The sequence below is a fragment of the Danio aesculapii genome, chromosome 3 (assembly GCF_903798145.1).
Source record: "Danio aesculapii chromosome 3, fDanAes4.1, whole genome shotgun sequence".
Taxonomy (NCBI): domain Eukaryota; kingdom Metazoa; phylum Chordata; class Actinopteri; order Cypriniformes; family Danionidae; genus Danio; species Danio aesculapii.
This window is the reverse complement of record NC_079437.1, coordinates 60,393,250-60,415,566: the sequence shown is the minus strand read 5'-3', so window position 1 is coordinate 60,415,566 and position 22,317 is coordinate 60,393,250. Positions and strand designations below refer to the sequence as shown.

At 36.9% G+C, this 22,317-nt stretch overlaps 1 protein-coding gene across 1 annotated transcript in view; it reads left to right on the top strand.

The window, feature by feature from the left end:
- The first annotated feature begins 2,506 nt into the window (after positions 1-2,506).
- Positions 2,507-22,317, top strand: part of st6galnac2 (ST6 (alpha-N-acetyl-neuraminyl-2,3-beta-galactosyl-1,3)-N-acetylgalactosaminide alpha-2,6-sialyltransferase 2) — a 28,190-nt gene continuing 8,379 nt past the window's right edge. Inside the window, exons 1-6 of the mRNA XM_056454366.1 lie at positions 2,507-2,738; positions 15,924-15,978; positions 16,680-16,851; positions 16,942-17,104; positions 21,038-21,176; positions 22,029-22,132. Coding sequence (XP_056310341.1) covers positions 2,599-2,738; positions 15,924-15,978; positions 16,680-16,851; positions 16,942-17,104; positions 21,038-21,176; positions 22,029-22,132 — 773 coding nt within the window. The 5' untranslated portion in view covers positions 2,507-2,598. The remainder of the gene's footprint in view (positions 2,739-15,923; positions 15,979-16,679; positions 16,852-16,941; positions 17,105-21,037; positions 21,177-22,028; positions 22,133-22,317) is intronic.

Genomic DNA, 22,317 nt, shown 5'->3' with positions numbered 1-22,317 from the left:
GTTCAGGATCTGTAGAGCTGCGCATCGATGGATTTGCTCTTCAGTATTTGGACTCTCAGTAGTGATTATTAAACCACACTGAACTGAGCTCAACTGAACTGAACTTAAACACTACAAACTGAACTACACTGTTCCTATTTACTGTGACCTTTTATGTGAAGCTGCTTTGACACAATCTACATTGTATAAGCGCTATACAAATAAAGGTGAATTGAATTGAATTGAATTGCATGCAGCTCAGATTGCACTGCACCAGGTCTGCATCCAGACCCCTCTCGTCTTTTAGGTAACATCCTAAAATTAAGTTAAATGCTTTCATTACTGTCACCTATTTTTCCCTCAACATGAGGACCATGGAATTTAAAATAAAATGGCCTATCATACCCCACTTTATAAACAGCAGACTAGTCAAATCAAAAATGATCAAAATGATCATCAAATACACAGCTCACACTGACATGTTCTCATTATTCATTCCATTACTACACTGTAAAACAAAATCCTGGTTGCCTTCAATTTTAAGCTGTATCAAATTAATCTTATGAGTCCATTGAGCTGATGTTAAACTGACTTAAAACAGCTCCCGTAACTTCTAAAATTAAGTTAAAACATGATTAACTTAGTTCAATAAGTTACAATGACCTTTTTTTAAAACTTCAATTAGTACAAAATGCAGCTGCCAGAGTTCTTACCAGGTCTAGAAAATTTGATCACATCACCCCAATTTTATCCTCCTTACACTGGCTGCCTGTTAAGTTTCGTATTGAATTTAAAATATTGCTTCTTACATATAAAGCTTTAAATAATCTAGCTCCTGTTTATCTAACCAATCTTCTGTCTCGCTACAATCCAACCTGCTCTTTAAGATCTCAAAACTCAGGGCTTCTGGTAGTACCTAGAATAGCAAAGTCGAGTAAAGGAGGTCGAGCCTTCTCATTTATAGCTCCTAAACTCTGGAATAGCCTTCCTGATAACGTCCGAGGCTCAGACACACTCTCCCAATTCAAAACTAGATTAAAGACCTATCTGTTTAGTAAAGCATACACTCAGTGCACGACTTAGCGGGCTTCCACACAGGTTTCTGCATCTTGTTGATATACGCTATGAACAGCAGCTACGCTAATTATTTTTTTTATTCTCCATTTCCACCTGGGGATACTCTTCCCGAGGCCCTCAGACTATGCAGAGTCACTGATTCGATCCAAGACCAACGACGAGATGATCCCAAGGTTTCCATAATCCTGGACCAGGCCGTATCCTGAGCAGCTACTGTGGTGGTCATGGAAGAGTGGAGAACATGAGACTGATTCCTGTGACGCTCCAGAGACAGACGAGTCTTCGTTGAGGCCAGCTTCCAGCCTCCGCCACTGAGACTGCAGCTCTGCACAAGACGTTTGGCCAGCGGAGAAATTAAAATGGTCGTGCCCAACTGAGCCTGGTTTCTCTCAAGGTTTTTTTTCTTCACTTCCGCCATTAGTGAAGTTTTTTTTCCCTCTCCGCTGTCGCCACTGGCTTGCATGGTTCAGGATCTGTAGAGCTGCACATCATTGGTTTTGCTCTTCAGTGTTTGGACTCTCAGTAGTGATTATTAAACCACACTGAACTGAGCTCAACTGAACTGAACTTAAACACTACAAACTGAACTACACTGTTCCTATTTACTATGACCTTTAATGTGAAGCTGCTTTGACACAATCTACATTGTATAAGCGCTATACAAATAAAGGTGAATTGAATTGAATTGAATTTGTCTCGCGCTGAACGCAGTCGCTCAATCACAACAGACTGGGTCATAGGACCAAATCAGCGCAGATTAGCTTCGCACTAAAGAGGGATTTGGGAACAAATGAATCGCTGAACAAATCGTATGGGAGTCGTTAGGATAATTACATAAAAATAAATGCATATTATAAGACAATGAACGTGTTTTTTGATCTTGCATGCTTATCAGCCTGTTGTTGGAGACCCCTAAAACCAAAATATGACCTTTTATAATGCATATCGGGGGCTCTTAAAGAACTCTTGCTGGGAGAAAATGCTTTGCTCACAGTTTTTGTCTTGTTTCTACTCCAAATAGCTAAAAAGTTATTGAATCAAAGAAATTAGAGGTCAAAATTAAGTGAGTTTTTGTCTTAAAACAAGCTAAATGATCTTCTTTTCCCTTTTGAAATAAGATTATTTCTCTTACTTCATTGGTAGATGTGCTTGTTTTTAGAAAATACTCATTTCGACTCATTATTTCTGAAAACAAAACAATATTTTTACTTGTCACGAAAAAGCTTCTTGATTTAAAGAGAGCTCTAAGTAAGAAAAGCATTGTTTACAGTGTGGATGGTATTTTGGCTATGACACGTCATGACAGAGAAATATTTTAGGTCACTAAAAACCTGACCTGGAACCTGTCATGACGTTAGTTTCTCTCTCGTCTTTAAAAAAAAAAAACCTTTCCAGTCATGATGTTGTCGAACTGGTTGTTCAACTGTTCACATGTATAAACACAGCCAGTGTCACCTTTTCCTCTTCACGTTTTGGCTCTTGGTGTTTCAGCCGCGCTCGCGTTTCTTCACCGTCATGTAGAATTTTCCCGCTTTTTGGAACATGAAACGTTTTTATCGTGCGCATTTCAGCCGGACCATGAACCTGTGGCTCTTTAGGTGTTTTCTGGCTGCCTGTGTTTGCTTTCTCTACTGTTTTTTGCAAGGGTTGAATTCAACTGGAGAAGGGGGTATATTTCACTGGTGAGTCAGAGGGTTTATTTCTACACATCAAACATAAACCGGTAGTTCACACTGAATACAAAACATCGGTCACGATTTAAGGTACAAATCGCGATATTTACAAACCATTAACTATGACTTGCGTCAATAAACTCTTAATTTATTGCTTATTAATGATTATTAAGGTAGTAGTTGAGTTCACATCAGGATTAGGGATGTAGAAAGTGATCATGCAGAAGTTAAGTACACATTAAACAGCCAATATCTTAATAACGGTAATAAGCCACTAGTTAATAGTGACAATTGGTACATCGGTATCATTGAAATCTCTCTATTTACAATCTCGCTATTTACAAACCAGTAACTATGATTTTTTGCATCAATAAACTCTTAATTTACTGCTTATTAATGATTATTGTAGTTAATTAATTCATTACTACTACTTATTAATTACTAATAAGAAATAATTACTTATTAATTACTAGTTAATAGTGAGAATTGGTACATCGGTATCTCTCTATTTACAATCTCGCTATTTACAAACCAGTAACTATGACTTTTTTATCAATAAACTCTTAATTTACTGCTTATTAATGATTATTGTAGTTAATTAATAGCTACTACTTATTAATTACTAATAAGTAATTAATTACTTATTCATTACTAGTTAATAGTGAGAATTGGTACATCGGTATCTCGCTATTTACAATATCGCTATTTACAATATCGCTATTTACAAATGACTTTCGCGTCAGTTAACTCTTAATTTGTTGATTATAAACAGTTATTGAGGTAGTTACATGGGCATACATCAGGATTAGGGATGTAGAATGTGATCGAGCAGAAATTAAGTACCAATTGTACAGCCAATATCTAAGCTACAGTAGCCTAATAAGCCACAAGGGAGAATTGGTACATCGATATCTCACTATTTACAAACCATTACCTTTGACTTTTGCATCTATAAACTCCTAATTTAATGCAAATTAATGATTATTAAGGTAGTAGTTGAGTTCCCATCAGGATTAGGGATGTACAATATGATCGAGCAGAAAATAACAGCCAATATCTTAATAACAGTAATAAGCACTAGTTAATAGTGAATTGGTACATCTCGCTATTTACAAACCATAAACTATGACTTTTGCTTCAACAAACTCTTAATTTACTGCGTATTAATGATTATTAAGGTAGTACATGGGTATACACGAGGACTAATGATGTATAATGTGATCGTGCAGAAAATATACACATTAAACAGCCAATATCTTAACAGGAATAAGCCACTTGTTAATAGTGAGAATTGGTAGGCTACATCGGTTTCTCGCTATTTACAAATCATTAACTATTTTGCATCAGTAAACTCTTAATTTAATGCGTATTGATGATTAATAAGGTAGTAGTTGAGTTCCAATCAGGATTAGGGCTGTAGAATGTGATTGAGCAGAAAATAAGTACCAATTATACAGCCAATATCTTAATTACATTAGCCTATAAGCCACTGTAGGAAGAATTGGTACATCGGTATCTCGCGATTTACAAAGCATTACCTATGACTTTTGCATCTATAAACTCTTGATTTACTGCTTATTAATAATTATTAAGGTAGTACGTGGGCATACATGATGATTGGGGATGTAGAATGTGATCGTGCAGAAAATATACACATTAAACAGCCAATATGCTAACAGTAATAAGCCACTATTTAATAGTGAGAATTGGTACATCGGTATCTCGCTATTTACAATATCGCTATTTACGAATGACTTTCGTGTCAGTTAACTCTTAATTTTTTGATTATTAATAGTTATTGAGGTAGTTACATGGGCATACATCAGGATTAGGGATGTAGAAAAGCCAATATCTTAATTACAGTAGCCTAATAAGCCACTAGGGAGAATTGGTACATCGTTATCTCGCTTTTTACAAACCATTACCTTTGACTTTTGCATCTATAAACTCCTAATTTAATGCTAATTAATGATTATTAAGGTAGTAGTTGAGTTCCCATCAGGATTAGGGATGTACAATATGTACGAGCAGAAAATAAGTACAAATAAAACCGCCAATATCTTAATAACAGTAATAAGCCGCTAGTTAATGTTGAGAATTGGTAGGCTACTAACCATTAACTATGACGTTTGCTTCAATAAGCTGATAATTTACTGCTTATTATTGAATATCAAGATAGTACATGGATATACATAAGGATTAGGGATGTATAATGTGATCGTGCAGAAAATAAGTACACATTAAACAGCCAATATCTTAATAACAGTAATAAGCCACTAGTTAATAGTGAGAATTGGTAGGCTACATCGGTATCTCGCTATTTACAAACCATTAACTATGACTTTGCGTCAATAGACTCTAAATTTAAAGCTTATTAATGATTATTAAGGTAGGGTGCACATCAGGATTAGGGATGTAGAAAGTGATCAAGCAGAAAAGAAGTACAAATTAAACAGCCAATATCTTAATAACAGTAATAAGCCACTAGTTAATAGTGGGAATTGGTAGGCTACATCGATATCTCACTATTTACAAACCATTAAAAATGACTTTAAACTCCTAATTGACTGCTTATCAATTATTATTAAGGTAGTAGTTGGGTGCACATCATTGAGGATGTAGAATGTGATCATGCAGAAAATAAATACACATTAAACAGCCAATATTACTGTTAATAAGAGTAATAAGCCACTAGTTAATATTGAGAATTGGTACACCAATATCTCGATATTTACAAACTATTAACTATGACATTTGTGTCAATAAACTCTTAATTTACTGCTTATTAATAGTTATTAAGGTAGTAGTTAGATGTGCAACAGGGATGTAGAATGTGATCGTGCAGAAAATAAGTACAACCTAAACAGCCAATATCTTAACAACAGTAATAAGCCACTAGTTGATAGTGAGAATTGGTACTAAATGTTACCAAAAAAAGCGAATTAAAGAAAAAACTGAACACACATGCAGTCACATGGTGAGAGGAAGTTCTTGATGAATATTAAAATAAAAATGAGGGCACATTTGATTGAACTTTTGACATTAAACTAGTTTTTGGATTAGTTGAATCTAAAATTACAACGAACTGTAATTAAGTATTACAGTGACAGTAATTAATGGGGTTGTTCACTCAAACAATGTTAGTTCTGTCATTTCCTCATCCTCCCCTGATTTCAAACCTTTTTAAGTTATTTTTTTCCTCTGTTGAGCACAAATAAATATATACTGAGGAATGTTTCTAACCACTGACATCAATAGTATTTATTTGTTTGTCCTGCTCTAGAAGTCTGGGTTACCACATTCTCCACTATATAGTCATTTGTTTTCAGCAGAAGAAAAAAACTCATAAAGGTGTGTGTGTGTGCGCGAGTAATTGAGAGGAAGTAAAAGTTTTTAGAGTAAAAAGTTTTTATAGATGCGTTTTAAATATGTGATTCTGCTTTTCCCAAAAATTCCTAAATTCCCAAAGACAGGTGTGCAAAGCTTGTTGCATCATATTCAAAAAGACTTGACGCTGTAATTCCCAAAGGTGCATTAACAAAGTATTGAGCAAAGGCTGTGAATACTCTGATGTACATGTGATTTTACAGGGTTTTATTTTGAATACATTTTTATTTGAATACATTTTTTTCACATTGTCATTATGGGGGATTGTGTGTAGAATGTTGAGGAAATTAATAAATGTAATCTATTTTGGAATAAGGCTGTAACATAGAAAAATGTGGAAAAAGTGAAGCGCTATCAATACTTTCCGGATGGACTGTATACATGGGCTAAGACATTTTCCACAGACAAAAATCCACATATCAATCAGTCAGTAGAGTAAGAGGTATTCAAATCTGCCGAATGAGGAACATGTGCGTGTGAGCGGTGCATGACTGGATCTTGTAGTCCATATACTGGCAGATTTGTAGTCCTATAATAATCTTCCAGGATTAGATTGCTGGTGATTGTGACACTTATACTGTAGGTTACTCTTTTCAATGCAATGTAATGTCAAATCCTTCTAGTGGCTAAATACAACAAAAATTTACCTTTTAAACCTTTGTGAGAGTGCGGTGACTATACAATCTCACGGCAATTCGTAACTTTTTGATTTAGTGGCTAATTCGTATTAAATTCGTACGATCTTATTCGTACAATTTAGTATGATTTGCTCATCCCACAATGATGGTTGGGTTTAGGGGTGGGGTTAGGTGCCACGCCTCCTTTTTAAAATCGTACAATTTCGAACGACTGAACTCGCCACTAAACTGACAAAACGTAAAATACTTACGTTTTCTTGTGAGATCAGGCTGGTGACTTCAGGTTATCAACATTCTTCAAAAACAGAGTGTTTGGTGTTGAAGAGAAACTCAAAACAGGTTTGAAAACACTTAAAGGGGAGTTACTGTAATAGTAGGTTTTGGGTGAACTATTAACTAAGGTTAATATTTATTCCCTCTAAAGTGGTTTCGTCTATGACTGGGAGTGCAGTTTAGTACTGAAATAAAACACATTTTTTCATATGACAAACTGCGCTGCAAAAATGCTCAAGTCTAAACATTCTTAAATCAAGAAGCACTTTCTAGACAAGTACAACATTTTGTCTTGTTTTCAGAAATAATGAGTCAAAATGAAGTGAGTTTTTCCTTAAAAGAAGCAAAATAATCTGCCAATGAGGTGAGATAAAATAAATTTATTTCAAAGCAAAAACTAGATTATTTAGCTTACCTCGTTTCAGATTATTTTGCTTGTTTTAAGAAAAAAATAATTAAATTTTGACTTATTATTTCTGAAAACAAGACAATATGATGTACTTGTCTAGAAAATGCTAATTAATTTAAGAATTTTTTAGATTTTTGGGCTAGAAACAAGACAAAAACTCATTATAGCACTTCATTTTTTTTCCCAACATTCGTTCTCCTCATCCTTCCCAGTCAACAACATAATATGCGGCTGAACTATCATAGTACGATGCATTGTTCGGGAAAAGAACAATGTAGTGACGAGTGTTTCCCAAAACACGTAGTTTCTCTGTTGCTGATCCATCGGTGGAACCACATTAGTTATAACTACACTGAAAAAAATTATTCAAAGATGATTCCTTGGATTTACTCAATTTTTTTACGTTAAGTGGTTGTAAACAATTTATTTGGGCTGAATTTAAACAAACAAATTAAGTTGAACATTATTACATTTAATTTGTTTGTTTAAATTCAACACAAATAAATTGTTTGCAACAGTTTTGCATGCAACTCTTTTTTCAGTGATAGTGTCATTCCTGTGGAGAATTTTGTTAAAAATCTGCGGATTCATGCAGGTTTTGGGAATATCATAACTAAAGACTTTATAAATGAAATAAAAAATAATAGTTTTATCTTTTATTTAATGTTTAAAATGCAAATCCAATTAGATCCACTTATTTGGTAAACAAAGCAAGTTTCCCATATAATATCTCTACTAAAAGACAGAAAATATTACTGTACAAACTGTATTGTACATAAATCAGATGAACATTTTCATATTAGTCAATAATATTACTTAAATTACTTTAAAAACTGAATAAATATAAATTTACACACATTTACTCAAGTAAATAGACTCAACGATGGACTGAAAATCTGCAGAAATCTGTGAATTTCTACACACACAGATTCTGTTTGGGTCTAGTAATAATGTAAAACGTCCATAATGATGCTCTAAACGGGGTGGAGTAACAACTTCTTTGTCAGACCCCATAATTTCTTTGTGCAAATTCTATTGTTTTACACACACACACACACACACGAACGCACGCACACACACACACACACACACACACACGCATTTAAAACGAATCCATTATTTATTTTGGTAAAGACATGCACTCGCTTTTCATATTAATTGAAATATATGTGAACACATATAGGACCTATATATGTTTCCTTTACAAATATTACTGAGAATATTCTAAATAAAATCACTAAGCTAACACGTATTCTAATCTCATGGCCTATATAAATCATATAACTCGTTAATGGTTGTAGGCCTTATTTACAGTATTTATCAAGAATTAAAAATACCACTGCAGAAATCGTCTAACCACTAATCACCTATAGCTTTCGCCATGAGCCACGGCTGCATTCAAGTTGGTATAAATGTTTTCAAAGTGCGCAACTGTCAATATGAAGATCGCTAAAACTGAACTGTAAAAATAGTTTGAAAGCAAATTACACCTAAGAGAGACGACTTTAATGTTTTTTTTAAATCATTCTAAGTTGAAATGTTAGAATGTTCTAAATGAATAGGGCACAGGGGGGATAAGGGGGAATAGAACACAGCCAGGAACTATGCTTCTAACTACAGCTCAGGAGGTGTAGCTGCAAGCGTACAAGTTTGCAATGCAGTTTGCGAATGTTCGTTGGAACGATGGATTTGGAAAACACCAAATCAATTTGTAACGGCACAACTTGCGACCCTAGTTAGCTAACGATGGTTTTTGGAAACACACCCCTGATTGATGCATAAAAAATATATATATATGTATATATTTCTGACCTTTATAAGTCAATGCAATTAAAATAATTCGTACATTCATTCATTCATTTTCCTTCGGCTTAGACTATTATTTATCAGGGGTCACCACAGCGGAATGAACCCCCAACTATTCCAGCATATGTTTTACACAGAAGATTGGATGCCCTTCCAGCCACAACCCAGTACTGGGAAACACCCATACACACTCATTCACACACACTCATGCACTACAGCCAATTTAGTTCATCAACTCCCCTATAGAGCATGTGTTTGAACTTGCAGGGGAAACCGGAGCACCCGGAGGAAACCCACGCTAACACGGGGAGAACATGCAAACTCCACACAGAAACTCCACACATTCATATAGACAGATGCAAAATAAAACACAATGTCACGCGGAGATAAAAATGCGTCTTTGTTCGTTTGATCCAGCTTTGATTAATGCTCATCTGATATGCTGGACTCAAGCAAATTTTGTGGACACCATGACGTACATGACTGTTTTATGTAAATATGGTTTCTGACTGGTTTGGTTCCGTGTCCAATCAAAATAAACACATAAAAACCTAAGCAGCGAATTCACATCCTCATGATTGTCATTCTTCTGAACCTGAAATCCATTCCTGAATTCAGTGCAATGATAAATCCGTCAAAACTCTGCTGCTTCTCTGACATTTGTTTATCTGATTACCAATTAAAATACGAGGTCAGAAAAACAGCCAAAAAATGCAGAAATAAGCATGCTGAAGTTATAAAGAGTAGTGAGTTTTAACTAGTATTGAATGTAATTACACTGTAAAAGATTACCAGGTGTTGTGTGTTTTCTATTTATTTACGGTTGTGAATTGCATTATGGGATGTTGATCTCTGCTCTGTTGACTTTTAATTATGAATATTCAACTCTACAGTTTAACAAAGTGACTTTTATTGACATTTCAGTAGTTTGAATGAATATAATGTATAATATATAGAGAAATGAGTCTGTACAATAACAGAAAATGTACTGCAGTTCATTACAACGTTTTTGTAGCGTAATATACAACACTAACCCAGACAAAATGTCACATTAAACTATTAAAAATGTCAATAAAGAGTCTTTTTACAACTTTTCAAGGTTAAAAGTTGTTGAAGGAAAGGCCAAGTTCCCATAATGCAACTCAAAAGCAGAAATAAATAAGGAAAAGTAAAAATATGAGTCACAAAATACAGAAAACTGCTAATTACTGATATTTATTTTTACAAAGTGACTAATTGCTGTAGTTGTACTGCTAAAAAGAGAAAAGAATGGCTACCGGTTTCCAACATCCTTCAAAATGTTCCTACTATGGAAGTCAACGGCTGATAATTTCAACCCAGGCTCATTCTGAAAACGTACCTCCACGGATGTTTCTGGAGACCGCGAAATACATCCCGGCGACACGTTTTTCTGCAGTTTTTGTTTTCGCGAGGTCGCCGTGTACGCTTTTTGAGATCTCAAATTTCCCTTGCGAGTGGCATTCGTGCCTGCTGTTCTCGCGTAAACCCACCAGAGGCCGCTGTCGACTCACTTTTTGACAGACTTTCTGACTGACTGAGCGAACGATCGGCTCACCCACCCTCCCCCTTCCCTAAACCCAACCAATTTTATCGATTGACCCGCCCACCCACTTCCCTAAACCCAACCAACACTTTTCAAAAGCAATCCAGAAAAATAAAAGCCCTCGTCTTATTTTTTTTACCACGTTCTCAGATTTTACCACATCCTCACCCTGTTATTCACCTGTTTGGTTTATATTTTGGATTCTGTTTTTGTCTTACCTGCTTTCTGGAACCGCTCTTCACCGGACTCGAACCCCCGTCTTCGTGGTCAACTCCTCTCTGCATGTCAAATCCGCCGACGTATGTGGCGCGCTAATGGGACAAACTGGTTGCAGCCAGAATGCCGTCCATACGAATGTAAGCGGTCGGTAAGCTTGAAGTAAGCACGAAAAGGAACGGCGTCACACCGCCCCGTAGCGTTCGTTTAAAAAAAATGAAATGCAGCCATACGTACCTCCGCCTACGTAATTCGCTGTCTCCAGAAACATCCGCAGAGCTACGTTTTCACAATGAGCCTGTTGAATAATTTAGTGTCCTGTTTGTCTCGAATTTAAAAATTAAAATAGTTTCATTTCTATCATGTTCTGAGATCAACACAGGCTTATTTTAAAAATGAACCCCTGTATACATTTCTGGAGAGCGCGAATTATGTAGCCTGAGCTTTGTATGGCAGCATTTCATCTTTAAAACGAACACTACAGGGGGGTATGCAGTGTTGGTGGTATTTAACGACTTTTCAGACCCCCTTGTGACTGGCAACTAATCTAGCAGCTTTTTTTGGTGTTACTGGAGATATTTATAGACTCTCATGTGTGTGTCTATACTTTATTGTTCATACTTTTGTCAACTAGCTGCGGGTGATGCCGTCGGCCGCTCCCCCGCCTCAGAGCACTCACAGGCAGCCCAGCCCTCGTATACAGCAGTCAGTCTCTCATACCTGCAGCCTGATCTGCTTCTCCATTGGTTTAAATTTAATAATTTAATTTGGCCGTTTATCTTTTCTTGTTCACAATCAGAGATATGTTTAACCCAGGCTCATTCTGAAAACTTAGTCCCGTGGACGTTTCTGGAGACCGCGAAATACGTCCTGGGAAGTACGTATTTTTGCAGTTTTTGTTTTCGCGGATCCACGAGAGGCCGCTGTGTGCACTTCTCAAATGTCTCTCGCGAGTGCCGTTCGCACCCACGCTGTTCTCACGTGAACTCACTAGAGGCCGCTATCGAACGACTGTCTGTCCGACTGGCTTAATGATTGACTGGGCCGGCCGACCCACCCTCCTCCTTCCCTGAACCCAACCAATTTTACCGATTATCCCGCCCGCCCACTTACTTCCCTAAACCCAATTTACAAAAGCCGTCCAGAAAAAGAAAAGCCCTTGTCTGATTTTTACCACGTTTTCGGATTTTACCACATTCTCACCATGTCATTTTACTTTATTTCTTGGATTCTGCTTTTGTCTTACCTGATTTCTGGAACCGCTCTTCCCCGGACTCGAACCCGGTCGTCGTCGTCATGGTCAGCTCCTCTCTGCATCTCAAGTCTGCTGACGTACAGGACGAGCTAACCGGACAAACTGGTTGCGCTGTGAAAGCCCTCCACACGAAGGCAAGCGGTCAGCTGGTAAGCGATAAAAGGAATGGCCTCATACCGCCCTGTAGCGTTCGCTTAAAAAATGAAATGCAGCCATACATACCTCCAGCTACAAATTTCGCAGTCTCCAGAGACGTGCTCGGGGCTACGTTTTTTTAGAATGAGCCTGGGTTGGAAATTTTTGTGACAGTTTTGGAACTGGAATTCATTATTCATCTAAATTGATGTTCAAACAATACATTTAATTAAATTGACATGCATATATATAAAGCGTAGTGCAAATATAAATATTTATATTACTATAAATATTAACCATAGGCTGTTAAAAACTGTTGGACGTGATGACGTCAGTAATATGCAAATTGACATATGCGTTCTGCCATTTTTTGAGCAGAGCTTAGCCCCTTTTCATTAAAAATAGTCGGCAACACTGGTGGTATGACGCTGCCGACGGCTTCTACTTCTTTTCGCACTACCAGCTGACCGCTTATCCCCATATGCATGGCTTTTCTGCTGTCACCAGTTTGCCCAGTGGCTCCCCTCGTACGTTGACCGTGACGACGAGGTTCAAGTCTGGTGAATAACGGTTCCAGAAATCGACAATCCAAACATAAACAAGTAAATAACAGGGTGAGAGTGTGAAAACGTGGTAAAAGTCAGGCGGCCGTGAGGGCTTTTTTTTCTGGATTGCTTTTTAAAACACTATTGGTTGGGTTTAGGGAAGGGGGTGATTGGGTCAATCACTGCTTTTGAAAACATCTGTTGGGTTTAGAAAAGGAGGAGGGTGGGTCAGTGGATCGGTCAGTCAGTCGACAGTGGATTTACCCGAGTAGAGCAGGCGCAAATGGCACTCAAGAGAGAAATTTGAGATCTGAAAAAGCGTACACAATGGCCTCTGATGCATTCACGAAAACAAAAACTGCAAAAAAACACCTCCTGAATTTGGCGGTCTCCTGAAATGTGTACAGGTGTATGTTTTCAGAATGAGCCTGGGTTGTTTAAAATTTGTACAGATATTAATTAGCACTAAGTCAAGTTATTAGCTTAATTACTTTTTGAATTAACTTACACAACAATCGAGAACAATAATAATAAAAACTCTTTTATATCATCTTATTTACTGACTATCTCATTAAAATACTTCATTGTTTCAGGTTAAAGGACTCATCATTATTAGCAGGAAGTGTGGAGGAATTCCCCTTTGATAAGATGATTACCAGGGCAGGGCAGTTTTTTTTAATGGTGATATAAATAAAATGCACATGACTAAGAGAACTATCCTTTGTTGTTCTCCACAAAATCTGTACATAAGGTAAGAGAACTGTATTAATCGCTCTTTATTATAGTACATCATTCTCCTTTATTATAGCACATGAGGTAATACGGCAATTACTTTATTATTCCCCCTTTATTATAGTAGATAAGTAAGGTAATAACTAATGTATTTACTTTATTATTCCACCTTTATTATAGCACATGAGGTAATAAGGCAATTACTTTATTGTTCCCCCTTTATTATAGTAGATAAGTAAGGTAATAACTAATGTATTTACTGTATTATTCCCCTTTATTATAGCACATGAGTAAGGTAATAACTAATGTATTTACTTTATTATTCCCCTTTATTATAGCACATGAGTAAGGTAATAACTAATGTATTTACTTTATTATTCCACCTTTATTATAGTAGATAAGTAAGGTAATAACTAATGTATTTACTGTATTATTCCACCTTTATCATAGTAGATAAGTAAGGTAATAACTAATGTATTTACTTTATTATTCCCCCTTTATTATAGCACATAAGTAAGGTAAGAACAGGACATAAAACATATTAAAAATACATGTGGTCTGGTGGAAGTAATTGGGAATAATTTCCAAATTGGGAAACACTACAGAATAAAAGTTCATAGACACCAAGGGTCTCACTGATACAGTGTGTGCGCACTCATATTTGATTTTAGATCTGTCACTGAAGCTCAAAAGCAAAAGTGCCAGGTCTCATATTTAACATGTGCTTATTTTAAGTTGTAGGTACACATACCTAGAAAAGTCCTCAGGACAGGGTTTGAAAGTCATGTTCATCAGAGGAATGTCAGCTGACAGGGAACGTTTCCAGAACATTTAGTAGAGTTTGAAAGTTGTGTACACGTTGGCAAAATTGAAAAAACATTCTTGTAATGCTGATTGAAAAAAAACGTTGCTGGAATGTCTTTAGGACGTTCTTCTTTGTACTTGACGAATGTTCTCACAGTGTTGACGTTTTTAGATCACCCATTTAATCCAACTGCCTTTCATTTATTTATTTATTTATTTATTTATTTATTTATTTATTTATTTATTTATTTATTTATTTATTTATTTATTTATTTATTTATTTATTATTTTGTTGTATTGTTTTACTCATTTCTAATTGGTCTTTTATTACATCATGTTCATAATAATGCGCCATAATATGCACTGTGCATTTTTAAACCCATTGCCGAGCACAGAGTCCAGCGTTTTCAGGACTCAAATTATAAAGTATTTATACGCTCTTATTACACTGCATATTATAATCACAAGAGGCCGTTCTCACCCGTTTTCCTCTCCAATGTGCTGCTTTTCTATTGATTTTCGATGTAAACACGCGCTTGATGGATGTATTTGACCGTTACACTCATGTCTCGTGCTTTTTAGACACGGTGAAGTTGAAAGATCTTCAACTTTCACAAGCAGCGCTGCTCATCACTGTTAGTTCCACAGCAGTGGACCAATCAGAAGAGCTCGGAAGCGGGACAAAACCATCGTGAGCTTCTGTTTATTGTAGAAAGTTGCCATGACAACTCTTTTATTTACTATTATATAATGACGGAGGAGGCGCCCATTGTGACTTTGTCCAGATATCTTGAGTTAAATGATGTATCATCATGTACTAATCATAACATATTGTTTTCGTATTTCTAATGGGTTCGATCTTACATCACATTTATAATATCATGTCATAATATGCGTAGGGGACCAATCAGAAGAGCTCGGAAGTGGGACAACATTTGGAAGCTTCTATTTATAGTAGAATGTTGCCATGACAACTGTTTTATTTAATATTATTTAATAACGGAGGAGGCGCCCATTGTGGCTTTGTCCAGATAATCTGAATTAAGTGTTTATCATAATATATATATATATATATATATATATATATATATATATATATATACATATTTTTTTTTCCTATTTCTAATGGGTCCATTATTACATCACGTTCATAAAAATACGTCATAATATGCGCTGCGCCTTTTAAACCCATTGCCGAGTGCAGAGTCCAGCGTTTTTAAATTGACTCAAATTATGAAGTATTTATTACAAGTTTCACTGAAATGTTCATTCGTTACCAGCACGCTCTTATTACACTGCATATTATAATCACAAGGGGATGTTCACACAATGCGTTTTTCCTGTCTGACGTGCTACTTTTCTAATGTTTTTCAACGTAAACACAAACATTTTCAATGAAACTGCCTTTCTTTATGTTCTGTTCTCTGCAGGACTAAAATGGAGAATAAAGAAACCTGGATTGTAATGGATTCAGCACAAGAGAAGGTAAAACCGAAATATCAATGTGCTTTAAGGAACCCTCCACCTTTTTTGTAAATAAGCTCATTTTTACAGCTTCCCTAGAGTTAAACAGGTGAGTTTTACTATGTTTGAATCCATTCAGCTGATCTCCGGGTTTGGCGGGAGCACATTTAGCTTAGCTTAGCATAAGTCATTGAATCAGATTAGACCATTAGCATCTCGCTCAAAAAAAAGAGAGTTTTGATAATTTACAAAAAACTTGACTCTTCTGTAGTTATATTGTATAATACTGGCAGTAAATGAAAAGTTGCGATGTAATAGGCTGATATGGCTGTTAATTATACTCTTATTCTGGCTTAATATTCAACAAATGTGTGGTTGCTAACCATATTGGCCTAGAATATAGCAACTTTTGATTTTCCGTCAGCCTTAGTACACAATGTAACTACAAAAGAGAAGCTTTAAATAGGAAAATGATCAAAATTGTGTTAAATTATTGAGCGAGATGCTAATGGTCTAATCCGATTTAATGATCTATGCTAAGCTAAGCTAAAAGTAGACTGAGATCAGCTAAATAAATTCAAAAAGGGTAAAACTCAACTGCTTAACTCATTTTAAATTATAAAATGAGGCTATTTATCTTTTAAAAAGTGAAGTGTTGCTCTAACATGGCCTAAAACAGCCAAAGTTCACTACTCAAACAATATGTCTTCCTCTTTTATTAGTCAGTGCCAGCCTGCTCATTGAGACACATCGTAAACAAGACGGAGAGTCTAAAAAAACAGTTTAGCTTCTTGGTTCCCGTCATGCAATGGCGAGATTCGTTTGGTCTTTCACAATGGAAGAAGCTCCAGAGTGAATACTTGCCTTACGGCTGGAAGAACCAGTCTTTTGCAAGTAAATGCTAAGTAACGCAGCAAACAAGGAAATAAGACTGTACAATAATACAACAAATCAAAGTCTCATTGTTTTCTTCTTTCAATACAGTTATCGGCAATACTCTTGATCTGCTTACACATCCTGCCAATGGTCGTGTGTTTGAGCGGAAATCAGCAGATGCATGTGTTCGCTGTGCTGTGGTGGGAAATGGAGGAATATTGAATGGATCCGGACAGGGAAAAGCCATAGACAGTCATGATTATGTCTTCAGGTTTGTGCATCTGTAAAAAAAAATCTGTTTTTTAAAAAAAAAGCTTTTAGTTCATGTGGAGTATGTACGGTTGTCTAGTGGTTAAATTAAGTATTGCAGTCCAAACTCAAAATATTGGTTGTTTTTTTATTTATTTGGCACCTACTCCTTAAATTAATGCACAGGTTAATGATAAATCATGATAAATCTAGAGCGCCTTCATGTGAAGTTAAAAACTAGCCTAGGGCGCCATCTGCTGTTAAAAACTAGCCTAGAGCGCCATCTGATTTTAAAAACTAGCCTAGAGCACCGTCTGCTGTTAAAAACTAGCCTAGAGCACCGTCTGCTGTTAAAAACTAGCCTAGAGCGCTATCTGATTTTAAAAACTAGCCTAGAGCACCGTCTGCTGTTAAAAACTAGCCTAGAGCACGTCTGCTGTTAAAAACTAGCCTAGAGCGCCATCTGTTGTTAAAAACTAGCCTAGAGCACCGTCTGCTTTTAAAAACTAGCCCAGAGCACCATCTGCTGTTTAAAACTAGTGTAGAGTGCCATCTGCTGTTAAAAACTAGCCTAGAGCACCATCTGTTGTTAAAAACTAGCCTAGAGCGCCATCTGCTGTTAAAAACTAGCCTAGAGCACCATCTGCTGTTAAAAACTAGCCTAGAGCACCGTCTGCTGTTAAAAACTAGCCTAGAGCGCCATCTGATTTTAAAAACTAGCCTAGAGCACCATCTGATTTTAAAAACTAGCCTAGAGCGCCATCTGATTTTAAAAACTAGCCTAGAGCGCCATCTGCTGTTAAAAACTAGCCTAGAGCACCGTCTGCTGTTAAAAACTAGCCTAGAGCACCGTCTGCTGTTAAAAACTAGCCTAGAGCGCCATCTGATTTTAAAAACTAGCCTAGAGCACCGTCTGCTGTTAAAAACTAGCCTAGAGCACCGTCTGCTGTTAAAAACTAGCCTAGAGCGCTATCTGATTTTAAAAACTAGCCTAGAGCACCGTCTGCTGTTAAAAACTAGCCTAGAGCACGTCTGCTGTTAAAAACTAGCCTAGAGCGCCATCTGTTGTTAAAAACTAGCCTAGAGCACCGTCTGCTGTTAAAAACTAGCCTAGAGCACCGTCTGCTTTTAAAAACTAGCCCAGAGCACCATCTGCTGTTTAAAACTAGTGTAGAGTGCCATCTGCTGTTAAAAACTAGCCTAGAGCACCATCTGTTGTTAAAAACTAGCCTAGAGCGTCATCTGCTGTTAAAAACTAGCCTAGAGCGCCATCTGCTGTTAAAAACTAGCCTAGAGCACCATCTGTTGTTAAAAACTAGCCTAGAGCGCTGTCTGCTGTTAAAAACTAGCCTAGAGCACCATCTGCTGTTAAAAACTAGCCTAGAGCGCCATCTGCTGTTAAAAACTAGCCTAGAGCACCATCTGCTGTTAAAAACTAGCCTAGAGCACCGTCTGCTGTTAAAAAGTAGCCTAGAGGGCCATCTGATTTTAAAAACTAGCCTAGAGCACCATCTGCCAGTTAAAAACTAGCCTAGAGCACATCTGCTGTTAAAATTAGCCTAGAGTGTCAAAGCAGTTAGTAAATCAGCACACTATCATCTCAAAAACATTGCAAGAATCAGATGCTTTGTTTCCAGTGAAGACTTAGAGAAACTTGTTCATGCTTTTATCAGCAGCAGGGTGGATTACTGTAACGGCCTCCTCACTGGCCTTCCCAAAAAGACAGTCAGATATTTGCAGCTCATCCAGAACACTGCGGCTAGAATTCTGACCAGAACCAGGAAATCAGAGCACATCACACCTGTCCTCAGGTGTTTACACTGGCTCACAGTTACATTCAGAATAGATTTTAAAGTATTATTACTGGTCTATAAATCACTAAATGGCCTAGAACCTCAATACATTACAGATATGCTCACTGAATACAAACCCAACAGATCACTCAGATCTTTAGGATCAAATAAACTCCAAGAGAAACTCCAAGAGTTCAGTCAAAGCAGGGTGAATCGGCTTTCAGCTACTAACAGCGCCCCCTGCTGCTGGAATCAGCTTCCAGAAATGATCAGATGTGCTCCAACATTAGGCACATTCACATCAAGACTGAAAACACATCTGTTTAGCTGTGCCTTTACTGAATGAGCACTGTGCTACGTCCGACAGATCGCACTATTATGTTATTCTCTTCTTTTTCATTCTTTTATAAAACATTTTATCTGTTTTTATGCTTATTTTTATTATTTTTTACCATTTTTATTTTTTGTTTTTATTTCTCTTATACTTGTTTCTTTTATTCCTGTTTATGTAAAGCACTTTGAATTGCCACTGTGTATGAAATGTGCTATATAAATAAACTTGCCTTGCCTTGCCTTGCCTTGCCTAGAGTGCCATCTGCTGTTAAAAACTAGCCTAGAGCACCACGTGCTGTTAAAAACTAGCAAAAAATTGAAGAGTCTTTTTACTACAGCTCTAGTTGGAATGCAGAGTTACATTTAAACTATATTTAGTGGTGCAACACTGTTGCACTGTTTAGTAGTGGACGTTGTGTTGCTTTATGTTGCAACTGGGCTACGTTCCACCAATCATGTGTTCAGCTGAGACGCATAACTGTTTCCATCCACTATTAAAGTTCATCCAAGTTCACCCAAAACAGAGAATTCTGTCATTGCTTCCTCATTCTCCACCTGTTTAAGACCCGATTGAGTTTCTTTCTTCTGTTGAACACAAAGGAGGATATACTGAAGAATGCAGGATATAACAGCTATCAACTTCCAGAGTAGATTTTCTTCCTACTGTAGAAGTACACGGCGGCTTTTTTCCAGCATTCTTCAGTGTGTCTACATTTGTGTTCAACAGAGGAGAAATACTCATAATGGTTTGGAACCACCTGAGAATGAGAAAATTGTGAGTACATTTTTGTTTTTGAGTGAACTGTTGCTTCCCAGCACGCACACTACCTCATATGACGTTGATCTTTAGTTCTATTTTGGTTGTGAGATCAGATGATCAAAATTTAACATCAATTTGTTGCCTAATACTGACGTCAGCTGACATCTACTACCGACGTCAGCGAACACTGATATTTGCTTGGTTTTACGCTGTGCCATTAACTAACTAAAAGCCAACATCATTTTAACGTCATGATATAGCATCCATTAAACTTCAAAGTCTAACATCAGTAGACGTTTATTTTAGGTTGGTTTTATGTTGTGTAATTACCTAACTAAAATTCAACATCACTTTATACCTGCCAACACTCCCGTTTTTCCCGGGATTCTTCCGTATTACAGACTAATCTCCCGAAACCATCCCGTTTTGGAAAACTCCCATAATTTCACCCCCCCCCCCCCAAACCCATACCCCCCCACCCACCCTTTTTTTGGTACAGTCTGTAAACACCCCCGGGTCTCCAACTTTGGTACAGAACCCGATCGCCCAAAACCTGCTGCATCCTATCCCGGTTCTCAACAGTGTTATTCAGAGACCTCACCCCCAAACACCCCCTGCGAGTATGGGGTCTCTGGGAGTATGGGGTCAGAGGGGCTCTGTTAAGGGTCGTCTCGTTCCTGTATGAACAGAGTAGAAGTCTGGTTCGCATTGCCGAAGGATTAAGGCAGTTTTGCAAGCAAAAGGTGTGTCAATCCGGTACTAGTGAGGTGTACCTAATAAAGTGGCCGGTGAGTGTAGTACATTTTAAAATAGCGTGGTTCAAATTCACCACAGTTTACTGAGGTAAAAACAAATTTATTACAGTTTATCTGTTCACTATAGTTAATACTACAGTATGCTGTTCATTAACAAAGTGTTGTAAACACTAGTGGACTTAAGCATAGTGTGCATTGTTCAGAAACACTGTAGTGGTTGCTATAGATTACAACAGTGCTTTTAAATACAGCGTTGAATTTAATGTAAATTAATGTAAAAGTATTTCTACTAACACTCAGGTCTGTGTTTTCAGGGTAAACGGTGCGGTAATCAAAGGTTTTGAGCGTGATGTTGGCTCAAAGACGTCGTTTTACGGCTTCACCACCAACTCCATCAAAAACTCATTCATCGCTTATCAACAGGACGGCTTCGTCAGTGTGCCACGTGACCCGGTAATGCATTGAGAGTTTAGCAGTTGCTGCTAAAAGGGATACAGCTGTGGCCGAAAGTTAACGAGAATTATTAATATTTTCCATTAAATTATCCATTCATCGTATTTTATTAACGTCTACCCTTACCCAAACCCTCACAGTAATGTAAAAACAGTAATTATACCTTGTATTATTCATGTTATTAATGAAATTAGCCATTAACTGTATTTTATTCATGGATACACTTACCCCAAACGCTCACAGTAATGTAAAAACAGTAATTATACCTCGTATTATTCATGTTATTAATGAAATTAGCCATTAACTGTATTTTATTCATGTATACACTCACCCCAAACCTCACAGTAACGTAAAAAACAGCAATTTTACCAAACATTATTAATATTATTTATTAAACTACACACTAAATCGTATTTAATCAACGTTTATACCCTTACCCGACCCTCACTGTAATGTAAACAGTCATTTTACTGAGTATTATTCATATTATTTATTAAATTACCCATTAAATTGTATTTATTAATGACTACCTCTACCCCAGCCATAAATCCAACCATCAGAGTAATGTAAAAACTGTAACTATAACTGATATAATTCATGGTATTTATTTAATTACTCATTAAATAATATTTTATAAACATCTACCACTATCCAAACCCTACACCTACCCCTCACAGTAATGTAAAAATATTAACTATTGTACCGTTTCATCATGCTATAGTGTGTGAGTATCTGCAGCTGTATCCCTTCTAGACCTTATTACTGAATTTATCAGAAGTTTTGAGGTTCAATCACTGCCCTCTGCTGGTTCGTGGCTGAATTGCAGTGTCGTGTTTGTGTTTCCACCCGCAGGGCATCTCTTATATTTTCATCCCAGCAGAAACACGGGACTATGTGATGCTGTCAGCTGTTGCCCGGGATGTGACTGTGCTCTCTGGGGTGGATAAAGGTAGCAGGTGGGTGTATTTATTCATTTCCTGTTTATTTAATTGATTGACCGAATGTGAACTGAATGCAGTGTGCATAGTAAGCAGCAGGCGGCGCTAAAATCCTGTGGAATGTTTGGTATTTGTGAGCCTGAAGCACAAAGGCGCTCATGTTGGACAGGTGCATTTTTGGCATTTTACAAATATACATTGTA